The sequence below is a fragment of the Copadichromis virginalis genome, linkage group LG16, assembly GCF_057382275.1.
Source record: "Copadichromis virginalis isolate Kocher_CV1m ecotype Utaka linkage group LG16, C_Virginalis_male_GT1.1, whole genome shotgun sequence".
Taxonomy (NCBI): Eukaryota; Metazoa; Chordata; class Actinopteri; order Cichliformes; family Cichlidae; genus Copadichromis; species Copadichromis virginalis.
In genome coordinates this window covers 37,160,050-37,184,416 of record NC_140633.1, presented here as the reverse complement: position 1 = coordinate 37,184,416, position 24,367 = coordinate 37,160,050, and the positions used below count along the sequence as shown (strand labels likewise).

At 40.0% G+C, this 24,367-nt stretch overlaps 1 protein-coding gene across 2 annotated transcripts in view; it reads right to left on the bottom strand.

Annotated features, from left to right (window-relative positions):
• Window positions 1-24,367, bottom strand: part of slc39a10 (solute carrier family 39 member 10) — a 42,637-nt gene that overhangs the window by 3,047 nt on the left and 15,223 nt on the right. For both annotated transcript variants that reach the window (XM_085434658.1, XM_085434659.1), the window contains 8 exons: window positions 21,951-23,111; window positions 20,878-21,055; window positions 4,737-4,912; window positions 3,673-3,837; window positions 3,403-3,511; window positions 3,024-3,317; window positions 2,404-2,484; window positions 20-210 (listed from right to left, as the gene is read on the bottom strand). In XM_085434658.1, the coding sequence (XP_085290784.1) occupies window positions 20-210; window positions 2,404-2,484; window positions 3,024-3,317; window positions 3,403-3,511; window positions 3,673-3,837; window positions 4,737-4,912; window positions 20,878-21,055; window positions 21,951-23,090 (2,334 nt within the window). In that variant the 5' untranslated portion in view covers window positions 23,091-23,111. The remainder of the gene's footprint in view (window positions 1-19; window positions 211-2,403; window positions 2,485-3,023; window positions 3,318-3,402; window positions 3,512-3,672; window positions 3,838-4,736; window positions 4,913-20,877; window positions 21,056-21,950; window positions 23,112-24,367) is intronic.

The following is a 24,367-nucleotide window of genomic DNA, read 5'->3' as shown; positions in this document are numbered from 1 at the left end:
GCACGCTCAGCCAACTCACCATATCCACCAGAGCCACATAAAGGAACATGCCAGCTGTGATGGCGAAGATCCAGTTGGTGACACTGTGCGTGTACTGGCCCACCGCGGTGCCAATCAGCATGCCAACGTAGGCCATGAGGGCGGACAGCAGATTGTAGACAATAGCCTGCTTCACCGACATCCCGGCTTTCAGCAGCACCGCAAAGTCACCTGTTGGCCAGAAGACACACTTGTTTAAACAACACACACACACAGTGTGTGTGTGTGTGTGTGTGTGTGTGTGTGTGTGTGTGTGTGTGTGTGTGTGTGTGTGTGTGTGTGTTTATATATGTGTGGTAAAAGCAGAATGACAGCTGTATGTCTGACTTCTGTTTACCGTCTGAAGAGTGACATGCTCTTTGTGGAGTACGAACTCCTCGGTGAGCAGCGAGGCTCACTTCATGTAGTTTTATTTATTTTTCCGGTTTATTCCATGACTCACTTTGCCTTCAGTGATGAGGTGAGCTTGTTCTAAACAAACCTTCCCACACGCATCCAACCACCACCACTTTCTGTCTTCACATAGGTGGAGGAAAAAAAACCCAGAGCCGCACTTCATATACTTATGATTACATATGCATGCAGTAGCCTCTCTACCCTCTTCAATCATCGCCGGGGCCAAATGCGAGAAGAGGCCCGAGTCTCAGCGGAAACGCCCTGGATTTGGAGAGAGAGATGAATACTGAGAAGGGGGGTGGCCTACATTTCCTGCGCCGTGTAACAAGCGGCCTCTTTTCCTCGCTAATTACCACAATGAATATATTACCACTCTGCTCTCATCCATCAATCAACCCCGGAGAAAAGAGGAGAGAACTTAACAGAGACGGTCCACGCACACCTCGCTTCACTGGCATTTTTTTTGTCAGCCCCCCTCTTCAACTTTTCCTACTTCCCCCTCCTGTTCCAAACCGTCAGACACTCAGACACGCCTGCTGCCGCCTCATCTACCGCAATTAACACACCCATCACTGCCAATTAGTTTCACTCTGGGTGGTTAAAGAACCCTTATAATCATCATCTTTTCCATCCAGCTGCCAGTCGGGGGACAGTCTTTGTGTTGAGGAGGAGCTGAGAGGTGCACTTGTCAAACTGCTGCGTTTGTCTGACAAGCTGCCCGACGGGGGTGAAGGCACGACAGCGAGCGCTGCTGAAGAAACGGGCACCGAATCAACAGGAAATGTGAAATTACGCGGGGACAAAGGGACCGAGCTCGCATATCTCCACATACCGCTCGAGACGGTGCTGCAGCAGTTAGCCATCTGGAAACTTAAAATAGAGAAAGGATTTTTAAAAATGTGTTCTTTCTTTATTTATATATTTATATATATATATATATATATATATATATATATATATATATATATATATATATATATATATAAAGAAAGAGATCTATCTAGACATCTATATAGAGATATAGATAGATCTATCTCTCTAGATATGGAGATATGGAGATGGATATATATGCTGATTTTTTTATTTTTGCAGACGGTCATTAACTGGTACTTTCTGCTAAGCGCTTTAATATTACAGACTCAAAAGCCTGTTTCTTCTCCTTTACTCATTTCCCCTCTAAAACACAACAATAAGAGAACAGGGTGCTCTTGATCAACACAAGGGGAGGGGGCAGCCAGACAAACCTAGGTTATTATTCACCAGTTCACACGCAGCGGTAATTGACACTAGTCTATTCATCAAGAACACAAACGAGGCAATGACGCTGCAGCACAATGAGACACATCATCAGTACTGATCTGCTGTGGACGGGCCCATTGTCTGTCTTCTTTGCCCAATTCTCTTCCTCTCTCTATAAACAAACCGGCAGAGGAGAGCACTGCGGCGTTATTTACAAAAAAACAAGCATGCCTGAACAAAGCTGTTCACTGCTGCTGAATCACACGGCTCCTCAGAGGAGGATAGCTGAATGCAAACGAGAGCACCGGCAGCTGTATTGAACAGCGTGTGCCAGGCTCAGTATATCATCTGCTCTGACAGATATTGGCGAATCATCTCAGTGCCGTCGTGTGAAAGCCATTAATTTACAAAAAACCCAGCATTTTTCTGGAGTGAAGAGCACAGCGCTGATTATTGACACCACTGGTTTTTTAACAAGTTTCAAGGGACGGAGGGTCGCGAGACTCGCTCTGATTCAAGTTTCAGTTCAAGTAAGACGAGAGCTTTTCAGCACGAGGCGGTGATTTAGACGCTGATTATCATTACGGGAACCAAAGCCTCCACAAAACAGCTTTGTTCCACTTGTTGAATAAATGAAGCGTGCAGTGTCTTGTGTGTAATGAGTAAATGAGTTGCTTTTGACAGTTTTATTTATTTTATCCCCCCTTCACAGTGTCTTAGTGCACGTACCGAGTTCATGAGGTAATTCGTGGCAGAAAACAGCCACTGATGTGCTGATGCCACCTGTCAGGTTTGCACTGAACGCAGCGCCTGTAGAGTTCAAAGTGTCAGAGAAAAGAGAAAGAAACAGACCATTAGAGGAAACTACAGACTGCTGGGCATCTACCAGTTAAATATTAATCTTCTGCCAAAAGACTGCTGGTTCAAGCTTCAAGCTTGGTATAGAAAAAAAAAAACAAAACCAAAAACTGTTTTGCGGGAGACCAACAGCACCGTGTTTCCAGACTTCAGACTTAACATAGACCCATTAGGCCTTATTTTCTGTCAGACATGTGCCGTTACATGACTGGATGTTAATATTAAATGACTAAAGTGAAGAACTTCATCTATTTAAAAGTGATCTCAGATCTAAAAGCTCAAGCTTTTATAAACTCTAAAACTAAAAGCTCGAGAGACAGATATGGGAGCTGGGAGTGATGTCATGCCCAACCGGACTGCATTCCAGCATAGTCCTCACTGCTTTCCTCATCTAATGGGCATCATTTGGAAAACTGCTGGTATTTCAGTCTCTGCTTTCAGTGCCACTGGATTTAAATCCTGTATACTGGTGAGTTACAAAATCGTGGTACCTATGGCGAGGCCATCGCTGAAATTGTGCATGCCGTCTCCCATGATGACCATCCAGGCAATGCTGGCTATCCCAGCGTCCTTCATCTCCTGATCCGAGTGGCAGTTTCCTCCATGAGAGTGACCGTGTCCGTGCGAGTGCTTCTTGGTTTTACGTCCATTCTCCTTGGTGGGGGACTGACTGAGGTTTGCGGGTGCCAGCGGCGTCTTGTTGGTGGGAGAGTCGGGCGTCTGGAGCTCGGTGAGCTGCGTGTCGTTGTGGCTGTTGTCGCAGGAGACAGCTGTGCTGTCAGGGTCTGGCAGAGGGAGGAAATGTTAACGGGAGGACCAAAGGAGCTAAAGCTCGTAACCTGCTGTAAAGATTCACGAACAAACACTAACCTTCATTGAGCGGCTTAAGGTGGAGCCACTCTGCATCCGAGCGCCGATTTAACTTATGATCTGACAACTTCCTGCCAATCTTGCCCTCCTCATTCACCTTCTTCATGCCCTGTGAGCAACAATGCTCATTATATATATATTTATACACATTTCTTACACTGTGTTGCTTCAAAAGAGTTTGAACAAAAGACAAAACCTAAGGCAGAAACAGAGGTTTAGCGTCTGATAACGGCCCACTCCATCACCTGCAGCTGGATCAAGGTAACTCACCCTCTGGTCTTTGTAGTGCTTAAACATGCCAATACAGTGTTCAATGATGAAGAGGAGGTAGATGCCGGCCAAGGCTGTAAGCCCCTTCCACACTCCATCAAAAGCTGTTACCATATCTTCTTCCTGGTCGGCACCATGTTTGCTGTGATCGTGCTGCCCTTGTGACTGAAGACAGGAAGAGGAGCAACAGTTGACTGAGCGACACATGACATTCACACATTCATCAGAGCAGCGTAACCTGGACTCACTAAGAGGAAACAGTTACAAAACTGTTCAGTGGAACTGACGTTTTCATGTCATCAACATAAACAAATAAACACAAATGTGACACTGTTGTACAAAAACAGATGCTATAATTCTCCACAGTATACAAGTTACACATTTAACACAGAGTTAACAGTTGCTGATTTCCTTTTCTACATAGATGTTAAGGCTGTCAAGTCTCGCGTCAGGTCAGAGGTGACATAACATTTGCAATAAATTCTCAAGATAATTTTGATTTTACTCAAAGGGTTTTTAATTCTATTCTAATAACGTTTAATATAAAGAATTTCTCTTTTCTTTGACTTCATTAAATGTCTGTTACCATTTCACAGCGATAACATCAACGTGTTAAAATTAACTCAACGAAGCCCGAACCATGAACAAACTATATCAGTATTTTTTATATGGAGCAAGCAATTTAGTTGTTTGGGGGACCAAAAAAAACAAAACAAAAACACACTGATGATCTGGAGGTGTCACAACTCACAAAAACTCAGGTATCAAATATCACAATGGATGTGAATGGAAGTCGTTTGTGGTTCAGTATTTAAAAACGAAGAAACATGAAGCCACCGTTCTTCTGATTAACCCACAGAATCCACACGTTCTGGTTCGATTCATTTCCACTGACGGAGCAAGTTGTGCTTGTAGTTTTAGGCTCTTTGTCACAAAAAGGTCATTTCTGTTACCACTTTACCCACTTCCATCGATTGCACAGGGGACTTAATGAAGTCGCCGCTAAGGCACCACAAAGACATTATTCCTGTGTTTAGAAGCTGCCGTCTGTCTTTTGTACTTACGTGAGGCAGCAGGTGAAGGAGAGCGTCACCACTGAGCGTGCCCACTGCCAACGCTACCAGAAAGGTGAGCAGGAACTTGAAGCACGATTGCTTGAGGATGGGCACGAGTACGACCCCCAGCAGAGACAGCAGGCTGATGATGGTGATGGACACAAATCCCCAAATCCAGACCCACACTGGAGGAGGAAAAATAAACACAATAAATTAAATGATAAAATATGAGTATTATTTATCGGACAGCTTATTTTTTTCCCCCCATTTGTTTGGTAAGGACTTTTTGTTTTAGAAAAGGTACAAAATAAACGCTTTTTTCATTTCCAGTCAAACAACGAGAGACGACACCATCAGCTGCAGCTTTATCATCACATGGCTCATGGCTGCAGGTGTTTTCCCCCACATTGTTCACACATGAAGGAAAGCATCCTCCAGAGGTTTTAAATCCATGTGTCCTTGTGATGACACACGATGCCTAAAGCAAAAAACACGAGGTGACATTTCAGCAGAATTCTTCTCGCCTCATTTTTCATTCAAGGCCAGAGTCAAGAGACGTGAAGCGCCAGAGAAAAAGTGAGAAAGGTACACTATCATTTAAACTGTCAGTCGAGCTGTCAGCCCAGGACGGTCTCAGAAGCGAGAAAAAGTTTTGTCGTCAAACACGACAAAGTGTTTAATGTGGTATGAAATTCCATGTCGCACCAAAGCTGGTCCGTGCTCTCTAAAGCGATGCTGGTCCTTCACTGCTGACATTCACCTATTGACTGAAACACTTAGTGCATGTAATGCACATATTACAGACAATTGACTTCAGGGAGGCTATTTGAGAACCATGACACGAAACACAAACAACACTCACCAACACATTTCAGAGACTTTTTTGTTAACTATAGTTCGATGTAGCAGCTGTTTGTGAGGCCAAACAAGTTTTCCATATGACAAACTCTAGGTTTTGGTGGAGCTTCAGTCATGCATACAGCCGTATCACAGGTGACACAGAGCCAGCAGGAAAACCCGACAGGCAGACCTTCTCTCCTCTTCTATTCGGCCCCAGTTGGCGGAGCTTTTGAAGACATGATCTGAAACATGTCTTACACCTGACGGAGTGGTCTTTAAAGAGGCTGAATCAAGCTGTTACTGTACCATTACACAGCTGTGGGATTAAAAAAAAAAAAAAAAAAAAAAAAACACTACCAAAGACATCTCTCCCCAAGCGCCAGGCTCACTACTCAGAAACAGGAGGCTGGAGATCCTCCTGGGGAAAGTATTGTGTACAAGTGGTGTGTCTGATGCTTGTAATTAGTGTGAATGCTTGAAAAGCATTCACAGTATTGTTCTTCTAATCTTTATTATTAGTGTGAATGCTTGAAAAGCATTCACAGTATTGTTATTCGAATCTTTATTGTGTGGATGCTTTAAGCATCCACACTATTGAGTTCCTGTTTCTCTTTATTCTTTATTATTATTCTAGTTGCTTCCGTACACTTTTCGCCGTTTAACTACTTCCACAATTTTTGTGCTATTTTCACCGTTCAAACTTTAAACTATTCAGCTATTTTTGCTAATTCCTGCTACGATTTTTGCTATTTTTAACTATTATACTTTTTAAAATATTAAGCTTTTTTCCTTTAATTTGTCCCATTGAAATGAATGGGAAACTTCTGCAATTCTGCTAAATTTTGCTTGTTTTTGAAACTTAACTACTTCCTCATATTTTCACCTAGAACAACCATTCAAATTTTAAAATGTTTACAAATTATTGGGCTATTCAGGTATGATTCAGCTTTTTCAAATCTTCTACTGTTTTACTTTTATGCCTCTTAAAGTTTTGAGTTGCAAAATTGTGATTTTTCACAAAATACATGCGTTGTTATGGTTGCTATGCTCTTGGCTTCCAGTGTGCCACTGAAGCTTTTGCAGTCTTCTCTTCATGTCCGAACAACTGTTTGCTACTTGCTCAATTTTCACTCAACTTCCACAAATTATATATCAAAACGTAGGTATTTTTGCTGGCTTTCAGAAAATGTCACTATCATTGTTGTGGGATTTATAGAATTTTTGCAAATCTCCTCAGACCAACACAAGGTCTCAAAACTCTCCATATAAAGTCAATGGAGAGCTTGTTCAAAATCATCGCTGGATTTCTGTAATGAGAGGCATATTCGAATCGTCATATCTCCTTAACGAAGCGACTTTAAGACATGAGGCTTGTCCCCGAATATCTTCAGACACCCCTGACGCTCACAATTCAAGAATTTCTTTCTCACCTATTACCGTTCTGAAATGAGTTGGACTTGTTTGAGGGTAGGAAATTCGTCCTTCGCTAAGATTTCTTCAGATTTAAAACTCTGGAAATGAACCACTTTTTTCTCTCGTCATAACTTTTTTTTGGATTTCCACAGAGACCTGAAAATTTCCATGACTGTTCATCAAAGCCTGCTGTCTCTTACGGTGAAAGAATGATATCGATACTCCAAATAGATTTCGAGTTACAAAGCGTTGTTTGAGGGCAAGTCAAGGCAGTTTTTGCTTCGCTCTACTCAGTTATGGTGCATTAGAAGTCAAATATCTTTAATAATTCATATTTTAATGATAAATTGTAAACACTGGAAGATTCCCCCATCTCTTCTGAACAAAACGGTGTAAGAATGACCGCTCTAGCCCCTACGGTTTAGAAATTATGGTCATTTGTTTGAGGGGAGTCCTCACTATGAGAAATAGGCTGCAATAATCCTGTGCCTCTCTCTGCTGCGTGTGTAAAAAGATGCACCTGTTTTGGCGGGAAAAAGTACACAGGCTCTCTGATTGGTGGATTCAAATTCAGCAGCTCCCAGGCTGACCTAGAAACTTACTTCTCTCTCCCTGTGCATTTTTTTGCTGATTTTTTCATTTAACAAGTATATTTGAGGGACCCTCAGCATGTTCAGCATTTTTTCAGCTGTCCATTTTGCTTTTCCAATTTTTCTGTTTAACTTATTACTATTGTGCTAAATCATACTGTTTCTGCTATTTTATAAGAATTGTGCTTAATATAGTATTTCTGCTTTTAATAGGATTTGTGCTTAATATAGTATTTCTGCTTTTTATAGAATTTGTGCTTAATATAGTATTTCTGCTTTTTATAGAATTTGTGCTTAATATAGTATTTCTGCTTTTTATAGGATTTGTGCTTAATATAGTATTTCTGCTAAATTATAGTATTTCTGCTTTTTATAGTATTTGTGCTAAAACATAGTATTTCTACTAAATGTAGTATTTATGCTTAATCATAGTATTTCTATATATTTCTGCCAGGTCCCCAGGCAGCCAATCCTCTGTGAGGACTTAGACATTCAAATTTTCAAATCAGGGCCTGCACGGTTTCCCAGCCAATCATATATGTGTCCTGAGGCATTCAAATTTGCATATTGGGGCCTTCATGGCTTCTAAGCCAGCCAATCATATCTGAGGGCTGAGGAATTCAAATCCACAAATCAGGGCCTGCACGGCTTCCCAGCCAGCCAATCATATATGTGGCCTCAGGCATTCAAATTTGCATATTGGGGGAATTCGTGGCTTCTAAGTCAACAAGTCATCCATGTCGTATATCTCTAAAAATTCACATTTTAATGATAAATTGTTAACACTGGAAGATTCCCCCATCTCTTCTGAACAAAACGGTGTAAGAATGACCGCTCTAGCCCCTACGGTTTAGAAATTATGGTCATTTGTTTGAGGGGAGTCCTCACTATGAGAAATAGGCTGCAATAATCCTGTGCCTCTCTCTGCTGCGTGTGTAAAAAGATGCACCTGTTTTGGCGGGAAAAAGTACACAGGCTCTCTGATTGGTGGATTCAAATTCAGCAGCTCCCAGGCTGACCTAGAAACTTACTTCTCTCTCCCTGTGCATTTTTTTGCTGATTTTTTCATTTAACAAGTATATTTGAGGGACCCTCAGCATGTTCAGCATTTTTTCAGCTGTCCATTTTGCTTTTCCAATTTTTCTGTTTAACTTATTACTATTGTGCTAAATCATACTGTTTCTGCTATTTTATAAGAATTGTGCTTAATATAGTATTTCTGCTTTTAATAGGATTTGTGCTTAATATAGTATTTCTGCTTTTTATAGAATTTGTGCTTAATATAGTATTTCTGCTTTTTATAGTATTTGTGCTAAAACATAGTATTTCTACTAAATGTAGTATTTATGCTTAATCATAGTATTTCTATATATTTCTGCCAGGTCCCCAGGCAGCCAATCCTCTGTGAGGACTTAGACATTCAAATTTTCAAATCAGGGCCTGCACGGTTTCCCAGCCAATCATATATGTGTCCTGAGGCATTCAAATTTGCATATTGGGGCCTTCATGGCTTCTAAGCCAGCCAATCATATCTGAGGGCTGAGGAATTCAAATCCACAAATCAGGGCCTGCATGACTTCCCAGGCAGCCAATCATATATGTGGCCTCAGGCATTCAAATTTGCATATTGGGGGAATTCGTGGCTTCTAAGTCAACAAGTCATCCATGTCGTATATCTCTAAAAATTCACATTTTAATGATAAATTGTTAACACTGGAAGATTCCCCCATCTCTTCTGAACAAAACGGTGTAAGAATGACCGTTCTAGCCCCTACGGTTAGGAAATTATGGTCATTTGTTTGAGGGGAGTTGTCACTATGAGAAATAGACTGCAATAATCCAGTGTCTCTCTCTGTGCTGCGTGTGTAAACAGAAGCACCCGTTTTGGTGGGGAAAAGTGCACAGCCTCTCTGATTGGTGGATTCAAATTCAGCAGCTCCCAGGCTGACCTAGAAACTTACTTCTCTCTCCCTGTGTGTGTGTGTGTGTCTGTGTGTGACAGGGAGAGAGAGAGAGAGAGAGAGAGAGAGAGAGAGAGAGAGAGAGAGAGAGAGAGAGAGAGAGAGAGAGAGAGAGAGAGAGAGAGAGAGAGAGAGAGAGAGAGAGAGAGAGAGAGAGAGAGAGAGAGAGAGAGAGAGAAAGCCTTTTAATGGGATGATCTCATTGTAAGATTCAAATTCAATATATTTAGACTGGGTGACTGAATTTGATCTTGTGTGTGTGTCTCTCTGTGCATGTGTGTTTCCTTATGTGTACATATTTGTGATTGTGTGGCTGTTTTAGATTTTTTTTGCAGATTTTTTTCATTTAACAAGTATAGTTGAGGGACCTTCAGCATGTTCAGCATTTTTTCAGCTGTCCATTTTGCTTTTCCAATTTTTCTGTTTAAGTTATTACTATTGTGCTAAATCATACTATTTCTGCTATTTCATAAGATTTCTGCTTAATATACTAGTTATGCTTTTTATAGGATTTGTGCTTAATATACTATTTCTGCTTTTTATAGGATTTGTGCTTAATATACTATTTCTGCTTTTTATAGGATTTATGCTTAATCATACTATTTCTATATATTTCTGCCAGGTCCCCAGGCAGCCAATCCTCTGTGAGGACTCAGACATTCAAATTTTCAAATCAGGGCCTGCACGGCTTCCCAGCCAATCATATATTGGTCCTGAGTCATTCAAATTTGCATATTGGGGCCTTCATGGCTTCTAAGTCAACAAGTCATCCATGTCATATATCTCTAAAAATTCACATTTTCATGATAAATTGTCAACACTTGAAGATTCCCCCATCTCTTCTGATCAAAACGGTGTAAGAATGACCGCTCTAGCCCCTACAGTTAGGAAATTATGGTCATTTGTTTGAGGGGAGTCCTCACTATGAGAAATAGACTGCAATAATCCTGTGCCTCTCTGTGCCGCGTGTGTAAAAAGATGCACCTGTTTTGGCGGGAAAACATAAACAGCCACTCTGATTGGTGGATTCAAATTCAGCAGCTCCCAGGCTGACCTAGAAACTTACTTCTCTCTCCCTGTGTCTCTGTGTGTGTGTCTGTGTGTGTGTGTGTGTGTGTGTGTGTTTGTGTGTGTGTGTGACAGAGAGAGAGAGAGAGAGAGAAAGCCTTTTAATGGGATGATCCCATTGTAAGATTCAAATTCAATATATTTAGACTGGTTGACTGAATTGGATCTTGTGTGTGTGTCTCTCTGTCCATGTGTGTTTCCTCATGTGTACATATTTGTAATTGTGTGGCTGTCATAAATTTTTTTGCAGATTTTTGTCATTTAACAAGTATATTTGAGGGACCCTCAGCATGTTCAGCATTTTTTCAGCTGTCCATTTTGCTTTTCCAATTTTTCTGTTTAACTTATTACTATTGTGCTAAATCACACTATTTCTGCTATTTTATAAGATTTGTGCTTAATATACTATTTCTGCTTTTATAGGATTTGTGCTTAATATAGTATTTCTGCTTTTTATAAGATTTGTGCTTAATATAGTATTTCTGCTAAATGTAGTATTTATGCTTAATCATACTATTTCTGCTTTTCATAGGATTTGTGCTTAATATAGTATTTCTGCTAAATTTAGTATTTCTGATTAATTATAGTTTTTCTACTAAATCATAGTACAGTATTTCTGCTTTTTATGGGATTTGTGCTAAAACAAAGTATTTCTACTAAATGTAGTATTTATGCTTAATCATACCATTTCTGCTTTTTATAGGATTTGTGCTTAATATAGTATTTCTGCTAAATTATAGTATTTCTGCCAAATTATAATATTTGTGCTAAAACATAGTCTTAATTTAAAATTACAATATTCATAGTTCATCACAGTGTCTCTGGTAAATCACAATATTTCTGCTCTGTTGTACTATTTTTCTAAATCATAGTGTTTCTGTAATGTTTAAGTATTTTTGGCTAAATATATTCTTTCTGTTATCTTATACTATTTCTCCTAAATTCTTGTATTTTTGAGAAGTTATCATATTTCTGGTAAGTTACAATATTTCTGCTAAATTCTGCTATGCTATTGTATTTCTGCCAAGTATTATGTTTCCTCTAAGATATTGCAGTTCTGCTAAGTTATTCCATTTTAGCAAACTTCTTTTGCTTCTGCAAAGTTTTTACAATTTCTGCAACTTTTCAGCTTTTTCAGCTACTTTTTGCATACAGCTTCAGCTTTAAGCATCCACACTGCATTTTCGCAGGAAATGCAAATTTTTCTAGTTATTATTCCATTTTTTTATTATTATTATCTATTCCGTACGTTTTTTGAAAGCCTACTCCTTCAAAACCGTTCAACTTAGAAAAACCATTCAAACACCGTTAGATTCCTATTCTTTTGGACAACACTGCTTCTATTTTTCATATTTTTAACATTTATATTTTTAATTTTATTCAACTTTATTCAACAAAAATTTATAATGTATTTCAATGGGGATACCCTTCAAATCCTCATTCAACTTACTCATTTTTAAACTCTTACTACTTCCACATACATTGACATAGAGCCACCATTCAAACTTTAAAACGAAGACAAGACATTCAACTATTCAACTTGTATTTATCTTTTCAATATCTATTATACTTTTTCTTCAGTTCCAGTTTAAGTTTCATGATGTTTTTTCACCCGTTTCAGAGTTTATAATGGGTGTGTATGGGACGGAATGTTGGGGCTAGAGTGAGAGAGCTCAACTGCTAGAGTGAGAGGAGCAAAAAAATTAATCTTAAAATATTTTTTAAAACTGCTGCTGTGTCCACAGCGTTTGCTCTACAGCCACCATTTTACCCTCAAAACGTAGCCATCGCTGTCCTCTTTCATCCAATGTGTTTACTATTGTCCTAGGTGTTATGGTTCTTTCATAAATGTCACCAATGCACAGCCTCCTCCCTCCAACTCTTCCATAGACTCTAATGTTAAAATGGCTCAGAAGGTTCTTTTGAAAATCAGAAGAGCATGGTGTCTTTACACTGTCACCACGTCCATACAATAAACTCCACAGGCATGAAAACTGAGAATTCAGTAGACTAGACATTGTTGTCGCTCACGGTGAAAGAATTTTGTCAATACGACTTGTACTTTTCATATGGGAACGATTTGTTTCGGCCTGACTTTTCTGTTCATTTTAAGCAGCAAAAGTGAGGCGCATGTCTGTGTACGTGTGTATGGAGCCCTTGGGTGCGGTCACTATAGCAACCAGGCTCACACCTGCCTGCTTAACGAGCTCTCTCTCTCTCTCTGCCAAGATTCATCTTAAACACTTCTCTTTCAACTGCTGCTGTGTCCACAGTGTTAAAGCCATCATTTTACCCTCAAAATGTCGCCATCGTTGTTCTTTTTCCAACATCTTGTCTTTCAAAGCTCAGAGATGTAAACTTTTTAAACTGTGTGGGTCCAAGTGGAGGGATCACATTTTAGTCATTCAGTGATTCAAAGAATATGACCTTTTAATATTCATTCAGATGTTTTCTGACTCTAAATGTTCTTTTCTCATTTCTTAGGGTTTTCTAATTTACATTTAAAACATTTTCAGTTTTTTTCCAACTCCTTCTTCTGTGTAACCTTCAGCTTTTAGCAGTTCAGCACCTTTGTTTTCAGGTTAAATTCGTGTTTTTTTTTTTTGTTTTTTTTTTAATCTCATTCAATATTTTTAACTCAAAATTCAGCAATTAATTCATTTCAGTGCATACATTCAGATTCAAGCATTCACACTGCAGTTTCTTCAGAAAATGCACTTTCTAGTTAGCTTTTGGGAAGCTACTCTTTTCCTCTGAAGCCATGAAAAAAGTCAGTATTTGACTGAGGATCTGTGTGCGATGGATTTACTTGCTGACGCCCCTTTGACAGTGGAGTGAATTCAGAGCACAGGCCGAAGCTGAGCACTGAGACTCTTTGAGCCATTTGGATTCAGGCTGTAACGTGCACGACATTGTGCTGATGTTTTTTTATTCCCTCATTAATTAGACCGACTTGGGCTAAAATCCTCATAAACCTCCCAACATTACTCTCTGCAGTTCACCAACATCAATTAAAAGGTTCTCCTCTCGCTGGCTCCTTCCCTCGGCTCTCCCTGTTCACTGTGTTCCCATACAGTACTTTGTGTAACACCACGCAGCATCATCTTTTAGTTTGTTCAATTAACTCGTGCCCGCAGGACTTCAGACTACTGGAAAATGCTTCGTTTTGACATTTTATTAAAGTCTTCACAGATATATTCATCTTGGCCACAAGGCTCTGGGTGTGAACTGAAAGCCCGCCCACCTTCCATTTAAATCTTCTGTTTGTACAAGGCAGCCAATTGGATGAAAGCTGGCTTAAAAAAAAGAGAGAGAAAGAAAAAAAAGCCTTGTTTGAGATACAGACTAAACTAAAGAGCTGAACAAAGACCCAGTTTAAGATAAATAAAGATGATTTTGTTTGTGGATGGTGATCATGTAAAGCTACTCAAGCTACTAAAGGTCCCCTTTAAAACTTTGACTCCAACGTGTTCAGAAAAGTGAACAGAAATAACTAAATCTTGCCTTTAATTCGAAATAATCCTGACATCAAAATATTTCCTCTCAAACTGGCAAAAGGGCGTGAATGACGAAGGCTTCTAACACGCCCACTTATAACATATGATCGCTCCTGGGCTCGCCATTTTTCCTCACACTGCAGGCCGTGAGTCAGCACACAAAAATACCACAAAATGCATCTGGTGCACCCAAAGGATACCAGCCAGGGAGCATCTGACTGATCTGCACTGCCGAGATTCACCAAGGCCTCAGTGGTTTATTCATGAATCATAACATGTATATATGCATATGAATATATAAAAAAAAATAAATTATGTTTTCTACCATTCTTTTCTACTTTGTTGTTCAAGGATATTTTCTTTTGGGGAGGAAGCAAAGTCAAAAATGTTTAATTCATAGCTTTAAAGGTTCTCTTGGACCAAAGCAAAGTGTTTGCGTCCTAGTATGAGTCACTACATATGTATTTTTAATCCTACTTTATGGTAAGAATGATGGGAAAGCCTGTTTTTAAGCAACTATCAGTGATTAGAGTACAACAAAGAAGTTATTTCTCCTTCGTATGTTAAACTTCAACCTCAGTCCTGTGCAGATCGCTGCTGCAAAGAAGCAGTGAAGCATCAAGCCAGCAGCGGGCTTAGTAAAACAGGAAGGAAACGCTAATTTCAGGTAATCATACAAACAAGTTTTAAGAGTCACGTGACTTGTTGTAGGTCGGTGTTGTGTCAGCACAGCTCATATTTGTTGTGTATCCCTTCCAGCGTCTTCATGGATCTATTAGAGCTTCTTCGTTCAGTTAAAGAGAAAAGGATGCGCTGCGTTTCTGCAGAACATTTTACGCACTCTACTCCCACGAGAACCTTTGAAAAGTCAGCACTCTTTGCTCTGTCGTCTGCAGCTCACTCAAACAGTATGCTGAACCCGGCAGCGAGCGCAGCACAAGCCACGTCCTGCGTGAAAGCCCCTTGAGGCAGAAGCTGCTCAGCGATTTGACAGAAAACCAGAGAGCGACGCTGAATATCAAGACACCTCCGAACCCTCTGGAGTTTTCTGAAGGTGGAGGACTTTTCCCTGCTGAAGTGGACTTTAGTTTGATGAAGGCAGTCACAAACAGAATCGAGTCGAGCTCGTCGTCCCCCTCCTTCCTTCTCTCTTAATATCACAGGACGATCGTGCCATCTGCACCTGTGCCAAGCCATACGTAGGAGTGAAAAGAAAGAATGCTTCTATTTAAAAATGGGCACAGCTTTGCAGAAGCCCACTAAATAAAATAATTTAAATAATTTTCTTTAAAATATAAATTCATCTCATTCCTGCCCCGAGGATGCTTCAAACATCAGCTTGTATTTTCAACCCCTGAAATGCTGTTTTATTTTATTTATTTTTTTATGTAAATGTTATATACCTATGTGGTATGTGACTTTTGTTGCTATGATGCCAGGTCTCTCTTGGAAATGAGATTTTTTTTACCTGGATAAATAAAGGATAAAAAATCTGCAGAAATGTCACTGTTACCACAATGTGGTAACAGTCACGATGCTAGCATCACGATGCTAGCCAAAAGTGGACCTTTGGGATTTAAGAATCAGTCTGTGCATCATCCTGGTATTTTGGGGCATTTTAGGTATTAGTAACTGTATAATTGTTACAAACAAGAAACCCTCTATTAGTCTCTGTAAAGCACTTTGAATCACCTTGTTGTTGAATTGTGCTATACAAATAAACTTGCCTTGCCTTTATAATCACAACGGTGAGATTGATGGCCAAACCCTGATTGTTTGTTGCCAGCAGTTTTAGAAGCGTGACAGTAGAATTATACGAGTTATTCACAGCTCAGACAACATGTTTATAAGAGCGCTCTACCTCTTGAAGCAGCAGACTACAGCTATTAGTCTCTTCAGAGCCGCTTTACTGATTCCACACATTACAAAGAGCGGCTCATCGTGAGACAAAACAGTCAATCTGTATTCAAATCTCTTCACTAACACTCACCTTATTGTTTTTATTATAACCACCATTTTCAATGTACATTATATAAGTGAAGTTTTGCTATCATGCGGAACAACGTGTAACCCTGAGAGGCAACTGTACATCAGCCAGACAGTCCATCGCCACATCACCGCAGGTCCTTCACACTCACACAGCTCATCTCCCTCTCTATCTCATTACCTTTATGCAGCTGTGGTTGTGTGGGCGGGTGTATGTATGTGTGTGTGCTTAGGCGTAGACATGGAGGTGGGCAGGGGGTTGCAGCAGGGCAATTTAAAGGCGGTGATAAGGGAACAGAGGAGAGAACGAAAGAGACCAACTTCTCTCCAATTACGCATCTCCTGTGAGCCACGGCTCAGAAAAATGGCCCCCGGTGTCGCTTAGGCTCTCCTAATTGGCACGGTGCAAAAAAAAGAGGGGAGTGGGGACCAGAAAGAAGTGAACTGCAAATTTTCCGAGCTCCCCCGCGGATGCCGGCAGGAGGTAATTGAGAGGCAGCTCTGCAGCTTGTGGTGACGTCTATGGTTGAATCTTGGTGCACCATTTCTGAAAATCTAGCGCCTCTAGTTTTGCACTAATGAGGAGCCGTTGCTGCCCTTTTGACTTGTTTGTGCAGTCCTCCTCGTCATCGTTACGGTTTTAAAAAATTATTATTATTATTAATGTTTTCAGGGGCGGCACACTTTGGCCTGAAGCCCGTATGGCACAGGTTTCTCCAGGAGGAAGTGTGTGCTTAACAATTAAGGCACTTTGGGAATTTCTCCAACCTCACAGCTGAACTTCAGTCCCTTTTGTCTAATTCTGTCCCCGCTGTAAACCTATCAAGTGTAAATCTGTCTTCAGTCACAAAAGCCACTCCTCTAATTAAAAGTAAATCTTATGACCCAAAGTCACTGTGATGTCTAATTTGCAGCATGTACACAAAAACAAACACACTTACACAGCGGGGGGGGGGGGGGGGGGGGGGGGGTGTCACACAAAACATGAGAACTCACAAACTGAGACAGAACTCATTATGCTTTTCCCTAATTTTCTGTCATACACAAACCATTATAATGCTGGATGTTCATATTAGACTTGGCCAAAGTTTCACATAATGAGGTCAGTCTATAGACTAATCCCACCAAGCCAAAAGACTCCGGCTGCTCAATTACAGCAGAAATCATAACTACAGTTATTTTCCACAAATAATAACTATCTTCAACTGTTTAATTTAACACCATGCAGCAGTAGCTACACTTGACCGAGATGAACACCATGTCTTAAGAGACCAACACGGAGACAGACAGAGTTAATAATCCTTCCACAGGTTCACCAATGGTAATTCTGGAGTTGCACTAAACAGCAAGTAAGTCTGAGCTTTCAGGACGCCGCTGTAAAGGAAGAAGGTGGGTGTGATTTCTATAGAAACGCTGAGCTTTGCTGTGAAAATTCATGGGAAAAAGTCTCATTGTCCCCTGGTTTGACTCACAGCTAGCTGCACACAGTGTTCCTGTTGTTAGCCAAAGTCTGAGGACAACTAGTTTTATTAAGACTGAGCTTGTAGTTCATAGTTTGACTTAATACCACAACTACAAAGAGATGCTGCTGCTGCTGATGTTTCTCAGGAGTTTCTGATCCTTGGAGGTTAAAGTTCTGAATTTTTTTCCAGCCTAACCTTGAAAAGTGGCGTGATATCAGTCCTTGACTAAATCGAATACCTACATTTTTTTTCCTTATGTTTTTCTTGTAAATTTAGTGTTTTAATCTAGAGATTTTTTTCTCATTATTATCCCCCTTCACACCTTCTCTTTGCACAGGACAGACACTCTGAAATAACTTAAAGGGAGGCTGGAGATGAACTCACACTGAACTTACAGAGGATGAGCTACACCGAGGCCCATTATAAGTTAAAGAAAGATTATTTTTAAACATGAATCATGCAAAGCTACTCTAGCAGAAACCAAGAAAACAAATACAGAGCTGGAAACGAGCATAAGGTCCCCTTTAACTGCCACAACGTGATTAGACTGATTATTACACAAGTTTACAAAATACTGTAATTCCAGATGGCTTTGTGCAATCTATTCTGAGATTTACATGCTGAGCCCACCAATATAAACACATTAATGTACCGTAAAGCGTAAATTCAAAGAAACCCAAAGATGTGCAGTCTGTCTTGTATTTTTGGTTTGCAGTAGCTGAGATTACTGCTCCTCCTTTGATTTGTAAGAAAGGTTTTATAGCTTCGAGTTTTATTTCACGACCTGTAACTCATTAACTTTTAAACGCTATGATTTTATAATTTGCATTCCCATAAACCTGGAAACATTGTAAGGTCTCAGAGCAGGACTTAATACTGACCTTCTGACTTTATAGCTCCGCTTTTGTCCTCTTTCGGTTTTCAGATTTTCTTTTTTTGAATATTATTGATTGGAGGATGTGATCAGAATACAAACAGAGAAGAAAGCTCACTGAAAGAAAGAAGTAGTTGGGCACTCAAAGGGACACAAACGGTCCTTCTTTGCTCTATTTAGAAAAGACAAAAAAGGACCACTTGTTCACTGCCATGGCAACTGAAATAATTTAATAAGGAGAAGAGACAGATGGAAAGCTCCAAACACAGACTGTGAGTGCTGCAGTTAGGTGTGTGAATAGCCCAGAAATGTCCTGTATTAAGATGACTGCAAGAAGGCCAACTGTAGCACATTAATGGGGTGATTCCACTATGACCTCCATCCTAATCAGCTCCTGATGCTCACGGTGAATTATGGTAGCCTTTTCATATAGACAAAACTGTAAACTTGCTTATAAAGTTTTGTGTTTCACATATTTTTCTTTTTTCTGTTTAAAACAAAATCACTACTTTTAAGTCAGTTTAGTTTCACTTTGTTTACAATTTCAGTTTTTAGCGCTCAAAGTCACAGATTTCCTAGTCTCAGTAAACACACCAAAGCTGCCACCCTCTGTGTGTTGAAGACTTAAACTAAAGACGTCCACAGATACATGTTTACATGGAGTCTATGCTTGATCTATAGTTCAGTTAACTCAAACATTTCCCAAACGTTTTGCTTTTTCTTTAGTTAACTATATAAAAAAAAAGCCCTGAACCACAGTTGAGATTCACAGTGGTTCCACAAACTACACACTGAGCAGAAGCTCATGAGGTCAGGGTCATGCCTACAGCAGCAGACGCCATAAAAAACGTCTTGAGTGGTTTTAGAGGAACATTTCCGTCTTGAACAAAGGTTAGTGTGAGACAACCTTGCAGCAGGTTTGATATAAAGAACAAAGTACATGTTTAGCAGTAAGCAGGAAAAAGCCTCCTGGACAATGACAACATCGCTCACTGCTTTAAGTGACTCGAGTCTCAAATTTCTCCAAGTCTACATTATTAGCGAGAACTGATGTTACGCCTTCCTTCAGCTGTAAATAAAACTCATGTTGTGTAAATACATGAAGCAATTTGAGCATAAGAAGCACTCTTCAACGACTGCTCTGGCTTCCAATACTCAGTTCTTCTTTTTTGTTAATGTCGCTGCTCAAACTGCTCTCCTGTGTCTCCTCTGCAGCTCTGCACAGCAGAAGGATGCCGCAGAGGTATGGTTACACAAAAATCACATTTTCATTTCCAAAACCTCGATCTTGGAGTCACGTTTGAGCGCACAAACACAAAACTGTTTTATTTATTTATTTGAATTAAAACTTTTCAAATTGTCAAAGTTGCCAAAATGAAATGAATGACTGTAAAGAAGGCAAGACGTCACCAGTTTAATGTTAAGTATATTATAAATTAAATGTGATCAACTCTACTCCAGATTAGTCTTAATATTGATTAAGAAAAACGCTATATACACCCACCGGCTGCTTCATTTGTCCCACCTTGTCAATGTGACAGGAGTGGCATCTCATACGGTCTTCTGCCGCTGCTGTCACCTTTCTGCTTCACAGTTTGCCGTGTTGTGAGTCAAACCAGAGCAGAGACGCTCTTCTGCATTGCAACAAGTGGTTGTTTGTATTGCTGTTGCATTCAAATCAGCTCAAAGCAGTTTAGCTAGAAGTAAAAACGTTCTTTTCCTTTTTTTAAAGTATTTTATATATTATACTAAATATTTTAACATTTATATTTAATGTTTCTTATATTTTTTTTAACATTTTTATTTATAACTCTCTGTTTTGGGTCCAGTTTGGCACACATTGCCCTGTCCCCTTGCTATCAGGCTCTGAAAATTAAAATAAAATAAAATCAGTAAAAGATAGCGGCAGTACCAGGAAATAGAAGTCTCAATATAAAATACGGCTTAACCATTTTAAAGAAACATTATATATTTTGCAGATCTTCCACTCTTCCCTAAGAGAGGAGCTCCAGGTTACGTAAAGACAGCATTACATTAATGTTTTATGATGGGAGTCCCTGTGGTTTTACACTTATGAAGAAAGCAGTTTCCTATGGCCGATGGCATCAGACAAAAACCCTGACTTACAGTGTGCTTTGTTAACCACATTTTTTAATGTTTCACTGTGACTTTTTCCTCCATTCCAATTTCTTACCATCATATTCAGTGTCTCAACAATTTCATAATAGTAGATGCTTTTTAGTCCACCTTCCGTGACTGCTTAGCTTGCTGGTCTCACACCAAGTATCCAAAACAAGGATAAAACACTGGCTTCAGCTGCATTTTGTCATCCAAAAGAATGAAATGAAAATAAAATGAGCACCGTGGACTGAACTAAGCAGCTGACACTCATTGAAATTAATATTTCTCCTTGCTATGTGGTTTTTTTTTCCGAGCAGATCAATGAGTTTGCTCTTACCAGAACTGGCAGGCTCAAAGGCTTCCTGCTCCACATCCATCTGCTCGTAATGGAGGATGCAGACCCGCCTGTCTATTTGGTAGAGCAAGGCGGGACACAGATACGCAAACTGGCGGGGGGAGATGAGCGAGTCGGGATTGAGGCCGTAGTAGGTGAGGAGCTGAGTGAGGTTCAAACACTGGAGTGAGAAGGTGAGAACATGAAAATATAAATAAACGCAGGGAACCACTGAAAAACATTACAAATAACAGAATCACTTCTTGTAAAGTCAAATTTCACTCAAACACAATGTGAGCTGCAGCAAAAGACAGATTTTATGTTAAGGGAATTTCACTTTGGCAGTACTGACTGATCCAAACATCCACGAGGAAAGCCAACCATTCATTTAAAAATGCTGAGAGAGATTCCACACACAGAAAACCAACACGATATAATAACTTAAGCAGTAGTGCAACAACAAACACTCGACTAAGCACTGATAACTTATTAGAACAATAGCATTTAAATAAAAATCTGGTTTCTTGTGTCTGTTTATTTAATCCTTCTTGTTTTTTGTCCTTTTGTGAAAAAATACACATTTATTACAAACAAGTGGACTGTTTTCAAGGCTTTCAGATTTCCCAACACTATATTTAACTTCATCAGGGGGTTTATGTAATAGTTTTAGTTTGTCAGTCTGTTTTTTTTAACAGGATTGCTTAAAACTTTATGGACAGTGTCACATGTAAATTTGACCAGTTAATTGTTTTGATGTTCCCAAGAAGATCAAAATCTAGTCCAGATTCAAATATCCTGCTGGATCCATGGGCTCAATTAATGTATGACTTTGATGTTATTTTTAGAGTTTGCAGGAGTAACAGATCAATAAAATAAAATTAAAAAAAATGGCACAGGCTACCAATCAGAAAATAGTGGGTTAAAGATGGGGGAAAGGAAGCTTCAACTACTTGTTTGACACAGCGGAGGAGCTCAGAATGACGCAAAACTATCACAAAAGTTAAAAAAGCAAATTGGAAACCACAACAGGTGCATTTAATAAAAAAAGAAAAAAAACAAATAAAAAATAATCTTACCTCCTCATGCTGATGGGTTAATCCACCTGGATGACCAGCTGGCATGGAGACTGGCAGAGTGGGCACGGGAAGTGCCCCCGGTGCCTCTCTCTTATCTTTATGAGAGTGGCTGTGACCATGTGTGTGGTTATGGTCATGAGTGTTGTCATGGTCGTGGTCATCAGATGCAGGTGTGTGAGAAGATGTGGTTTTGTCTCGCCCTCGCTGTCCTCTGACTCTTCCCGGTTTCCAGGGTTTCTTGGGTCGGTTTTCTGTCGGGGTGGGCTGCAGCCTCTGGGGCACCTGAGATGGCTCCAGCTTTTCCTGGTCGAGGTGAGTGCCGCCTATGTCTGTGTGCACTTCATGAATATGATTGTAGTCATGTTCATGATCACTGTGGTTGCTGTGGTCGTGATCAGGGTGAGGCTGAGAAGACAGGTCCCTGTGGTTGACCTGCTGGTGTTTGTGCTCTTCATCATGTGTGTGATTGTTGTGGTCGCCAAAGTGGTGTGTGTCATGTTGATGGTCATTCTCCTCTACCTTAGTGTGATTGTGATCTTGTTCGTGATCATGTTCGTGATCATGTTCGTGATCTGTCGGTCCAGCAGTGGTTTGGCTGCACCGAGTGGGAGCTCCTTCTGTGTGTGGATGCTGAGAGTCTTGTTTTTGGTGTGGACGCATCTGTGTGGTGTGACTGTGCCGGTGGCCCTGGCCGTGGCTGTGGCCAGCGTTAGTGGATGAATGTCCGTGCAGCATATCCAACACCTCGAGGTGGGCTACATGGTCATGGCCCAGATCCTCATGATCCAAACCTACAACCTTCACTTCTCCCAATCCCAAGCTAAACAACAGACTCTGAAAGCCCTTGAAATCTAGCCGGTCTTCCTGGCCATAGCGCCTGAAAAGCTGCTGGATGTAGAAGCGCTGTTCCTCCTCAAGAGCATCCCCAGCGTGCCCACTCTTGGACCCTGGGGACTCTGTGACCCCTCTCACGTATGGAGCCTCAGAAATCTGCAGGTCGCTGTGAGCGCTGTCATGATCATTGTGGTGATGCCCATCGTGCTGATGGTGGTGTCCTCCTTCATGGCAGTGGCTGCACTGATGAAAGAGGAACGTGAGCACACACAGGAAACAGAACTTGGTGTGCATGTGGACTCTCATTGTCCCCTCAATTCTCGTCACCTGCAATAAATAAATAAATGGATAAATAAGTAAAAGAATAAGACCGTGACAAAAGCACTGAACTGATCTAAAGCCTGGATTCCTGTTGTACTTGCCTGTTACAGCGTCAGGCTCCCATGGAGCTAATGCATACTTCTATGGTACACTGTAATGTAAATTCTCCATAGATGGGTCTGCGTGGTCTCACAAACTAAGCAGACATGTGGACATCAACTCATGGACACAAGGGGAAGTGTAATCTAGCCTTTTTAGTCCCAAGTAAAACTTCACAATTAATCTTTTCTTTTAAGATAATCAGCACCATTGAGACTATGCTGATTAGTGCATCAGCAAATCAATCTACGAGAACAAATAAAGGCCTTTTATTTAGCTTGTAAAAGTGTAATGTATTTTGCATCTGTTTGTCTTCCTTTGTTCTTTGAAACGTATGATAAGTTTGTAGTGCAGTAAAAATCATTTTAAAAATAATGTTGTTATTTCACTTCTTGAAACCCATTTTAATATACTTGATATAATTTTGAGTCTAATGAGTTTTAATTTGTATTAATTTATGTGGCTACACAACATGTTTGATCATAAGTTAAAAAAAAAAAAAATCATACTTATTCATTTGGAATATTATTTTTTGCAGTGAGGATATATTTCCTCATTGTCACCAAATCACAGTGAGGATCCGAATCTTGATTTATTCATCTTTTACAAAATATATATTTATATGCAAACAAAACTTATTTAGTTAGTTTCCTGTTACTGTTTCCCTTGATTTGTTTCTTTGGATAGCAGCTTTGATTAAACAGTCAACGATGATTAAATCACCTCAATGAGACTGGTTACAGTCAACAAACAACACACATTAATTATGGTCTGTCCTTAGGTAAGAACAAATAAAAACGGACACAGTTACAGTTTCACAGTGAAACTATACTTTCTTGCAATCTTTTTCAAAATGTGGCAATGCAACAAGGAATAATAAAATCTTCCAGAATAAAAGCAAACAACCAAATGTTATTGGTCTATGTTACATACGGGAACACCATATAAAATAAGTAAATAAATAATACAAACACGAGCCACTAGTATCAGATTACACAATCCTGAGATCATTAAAATCTGTGATCGATATCAGGCCTACTAACACAATAACACACTGACATCCTCCAGTTTAAAGGTTCACATACAATGTTAGACACACACAAAAAGATGCGAGATAAAAAGCTGGCACACCACAGATAAAAAGACGATTCAAAGCTGCTACC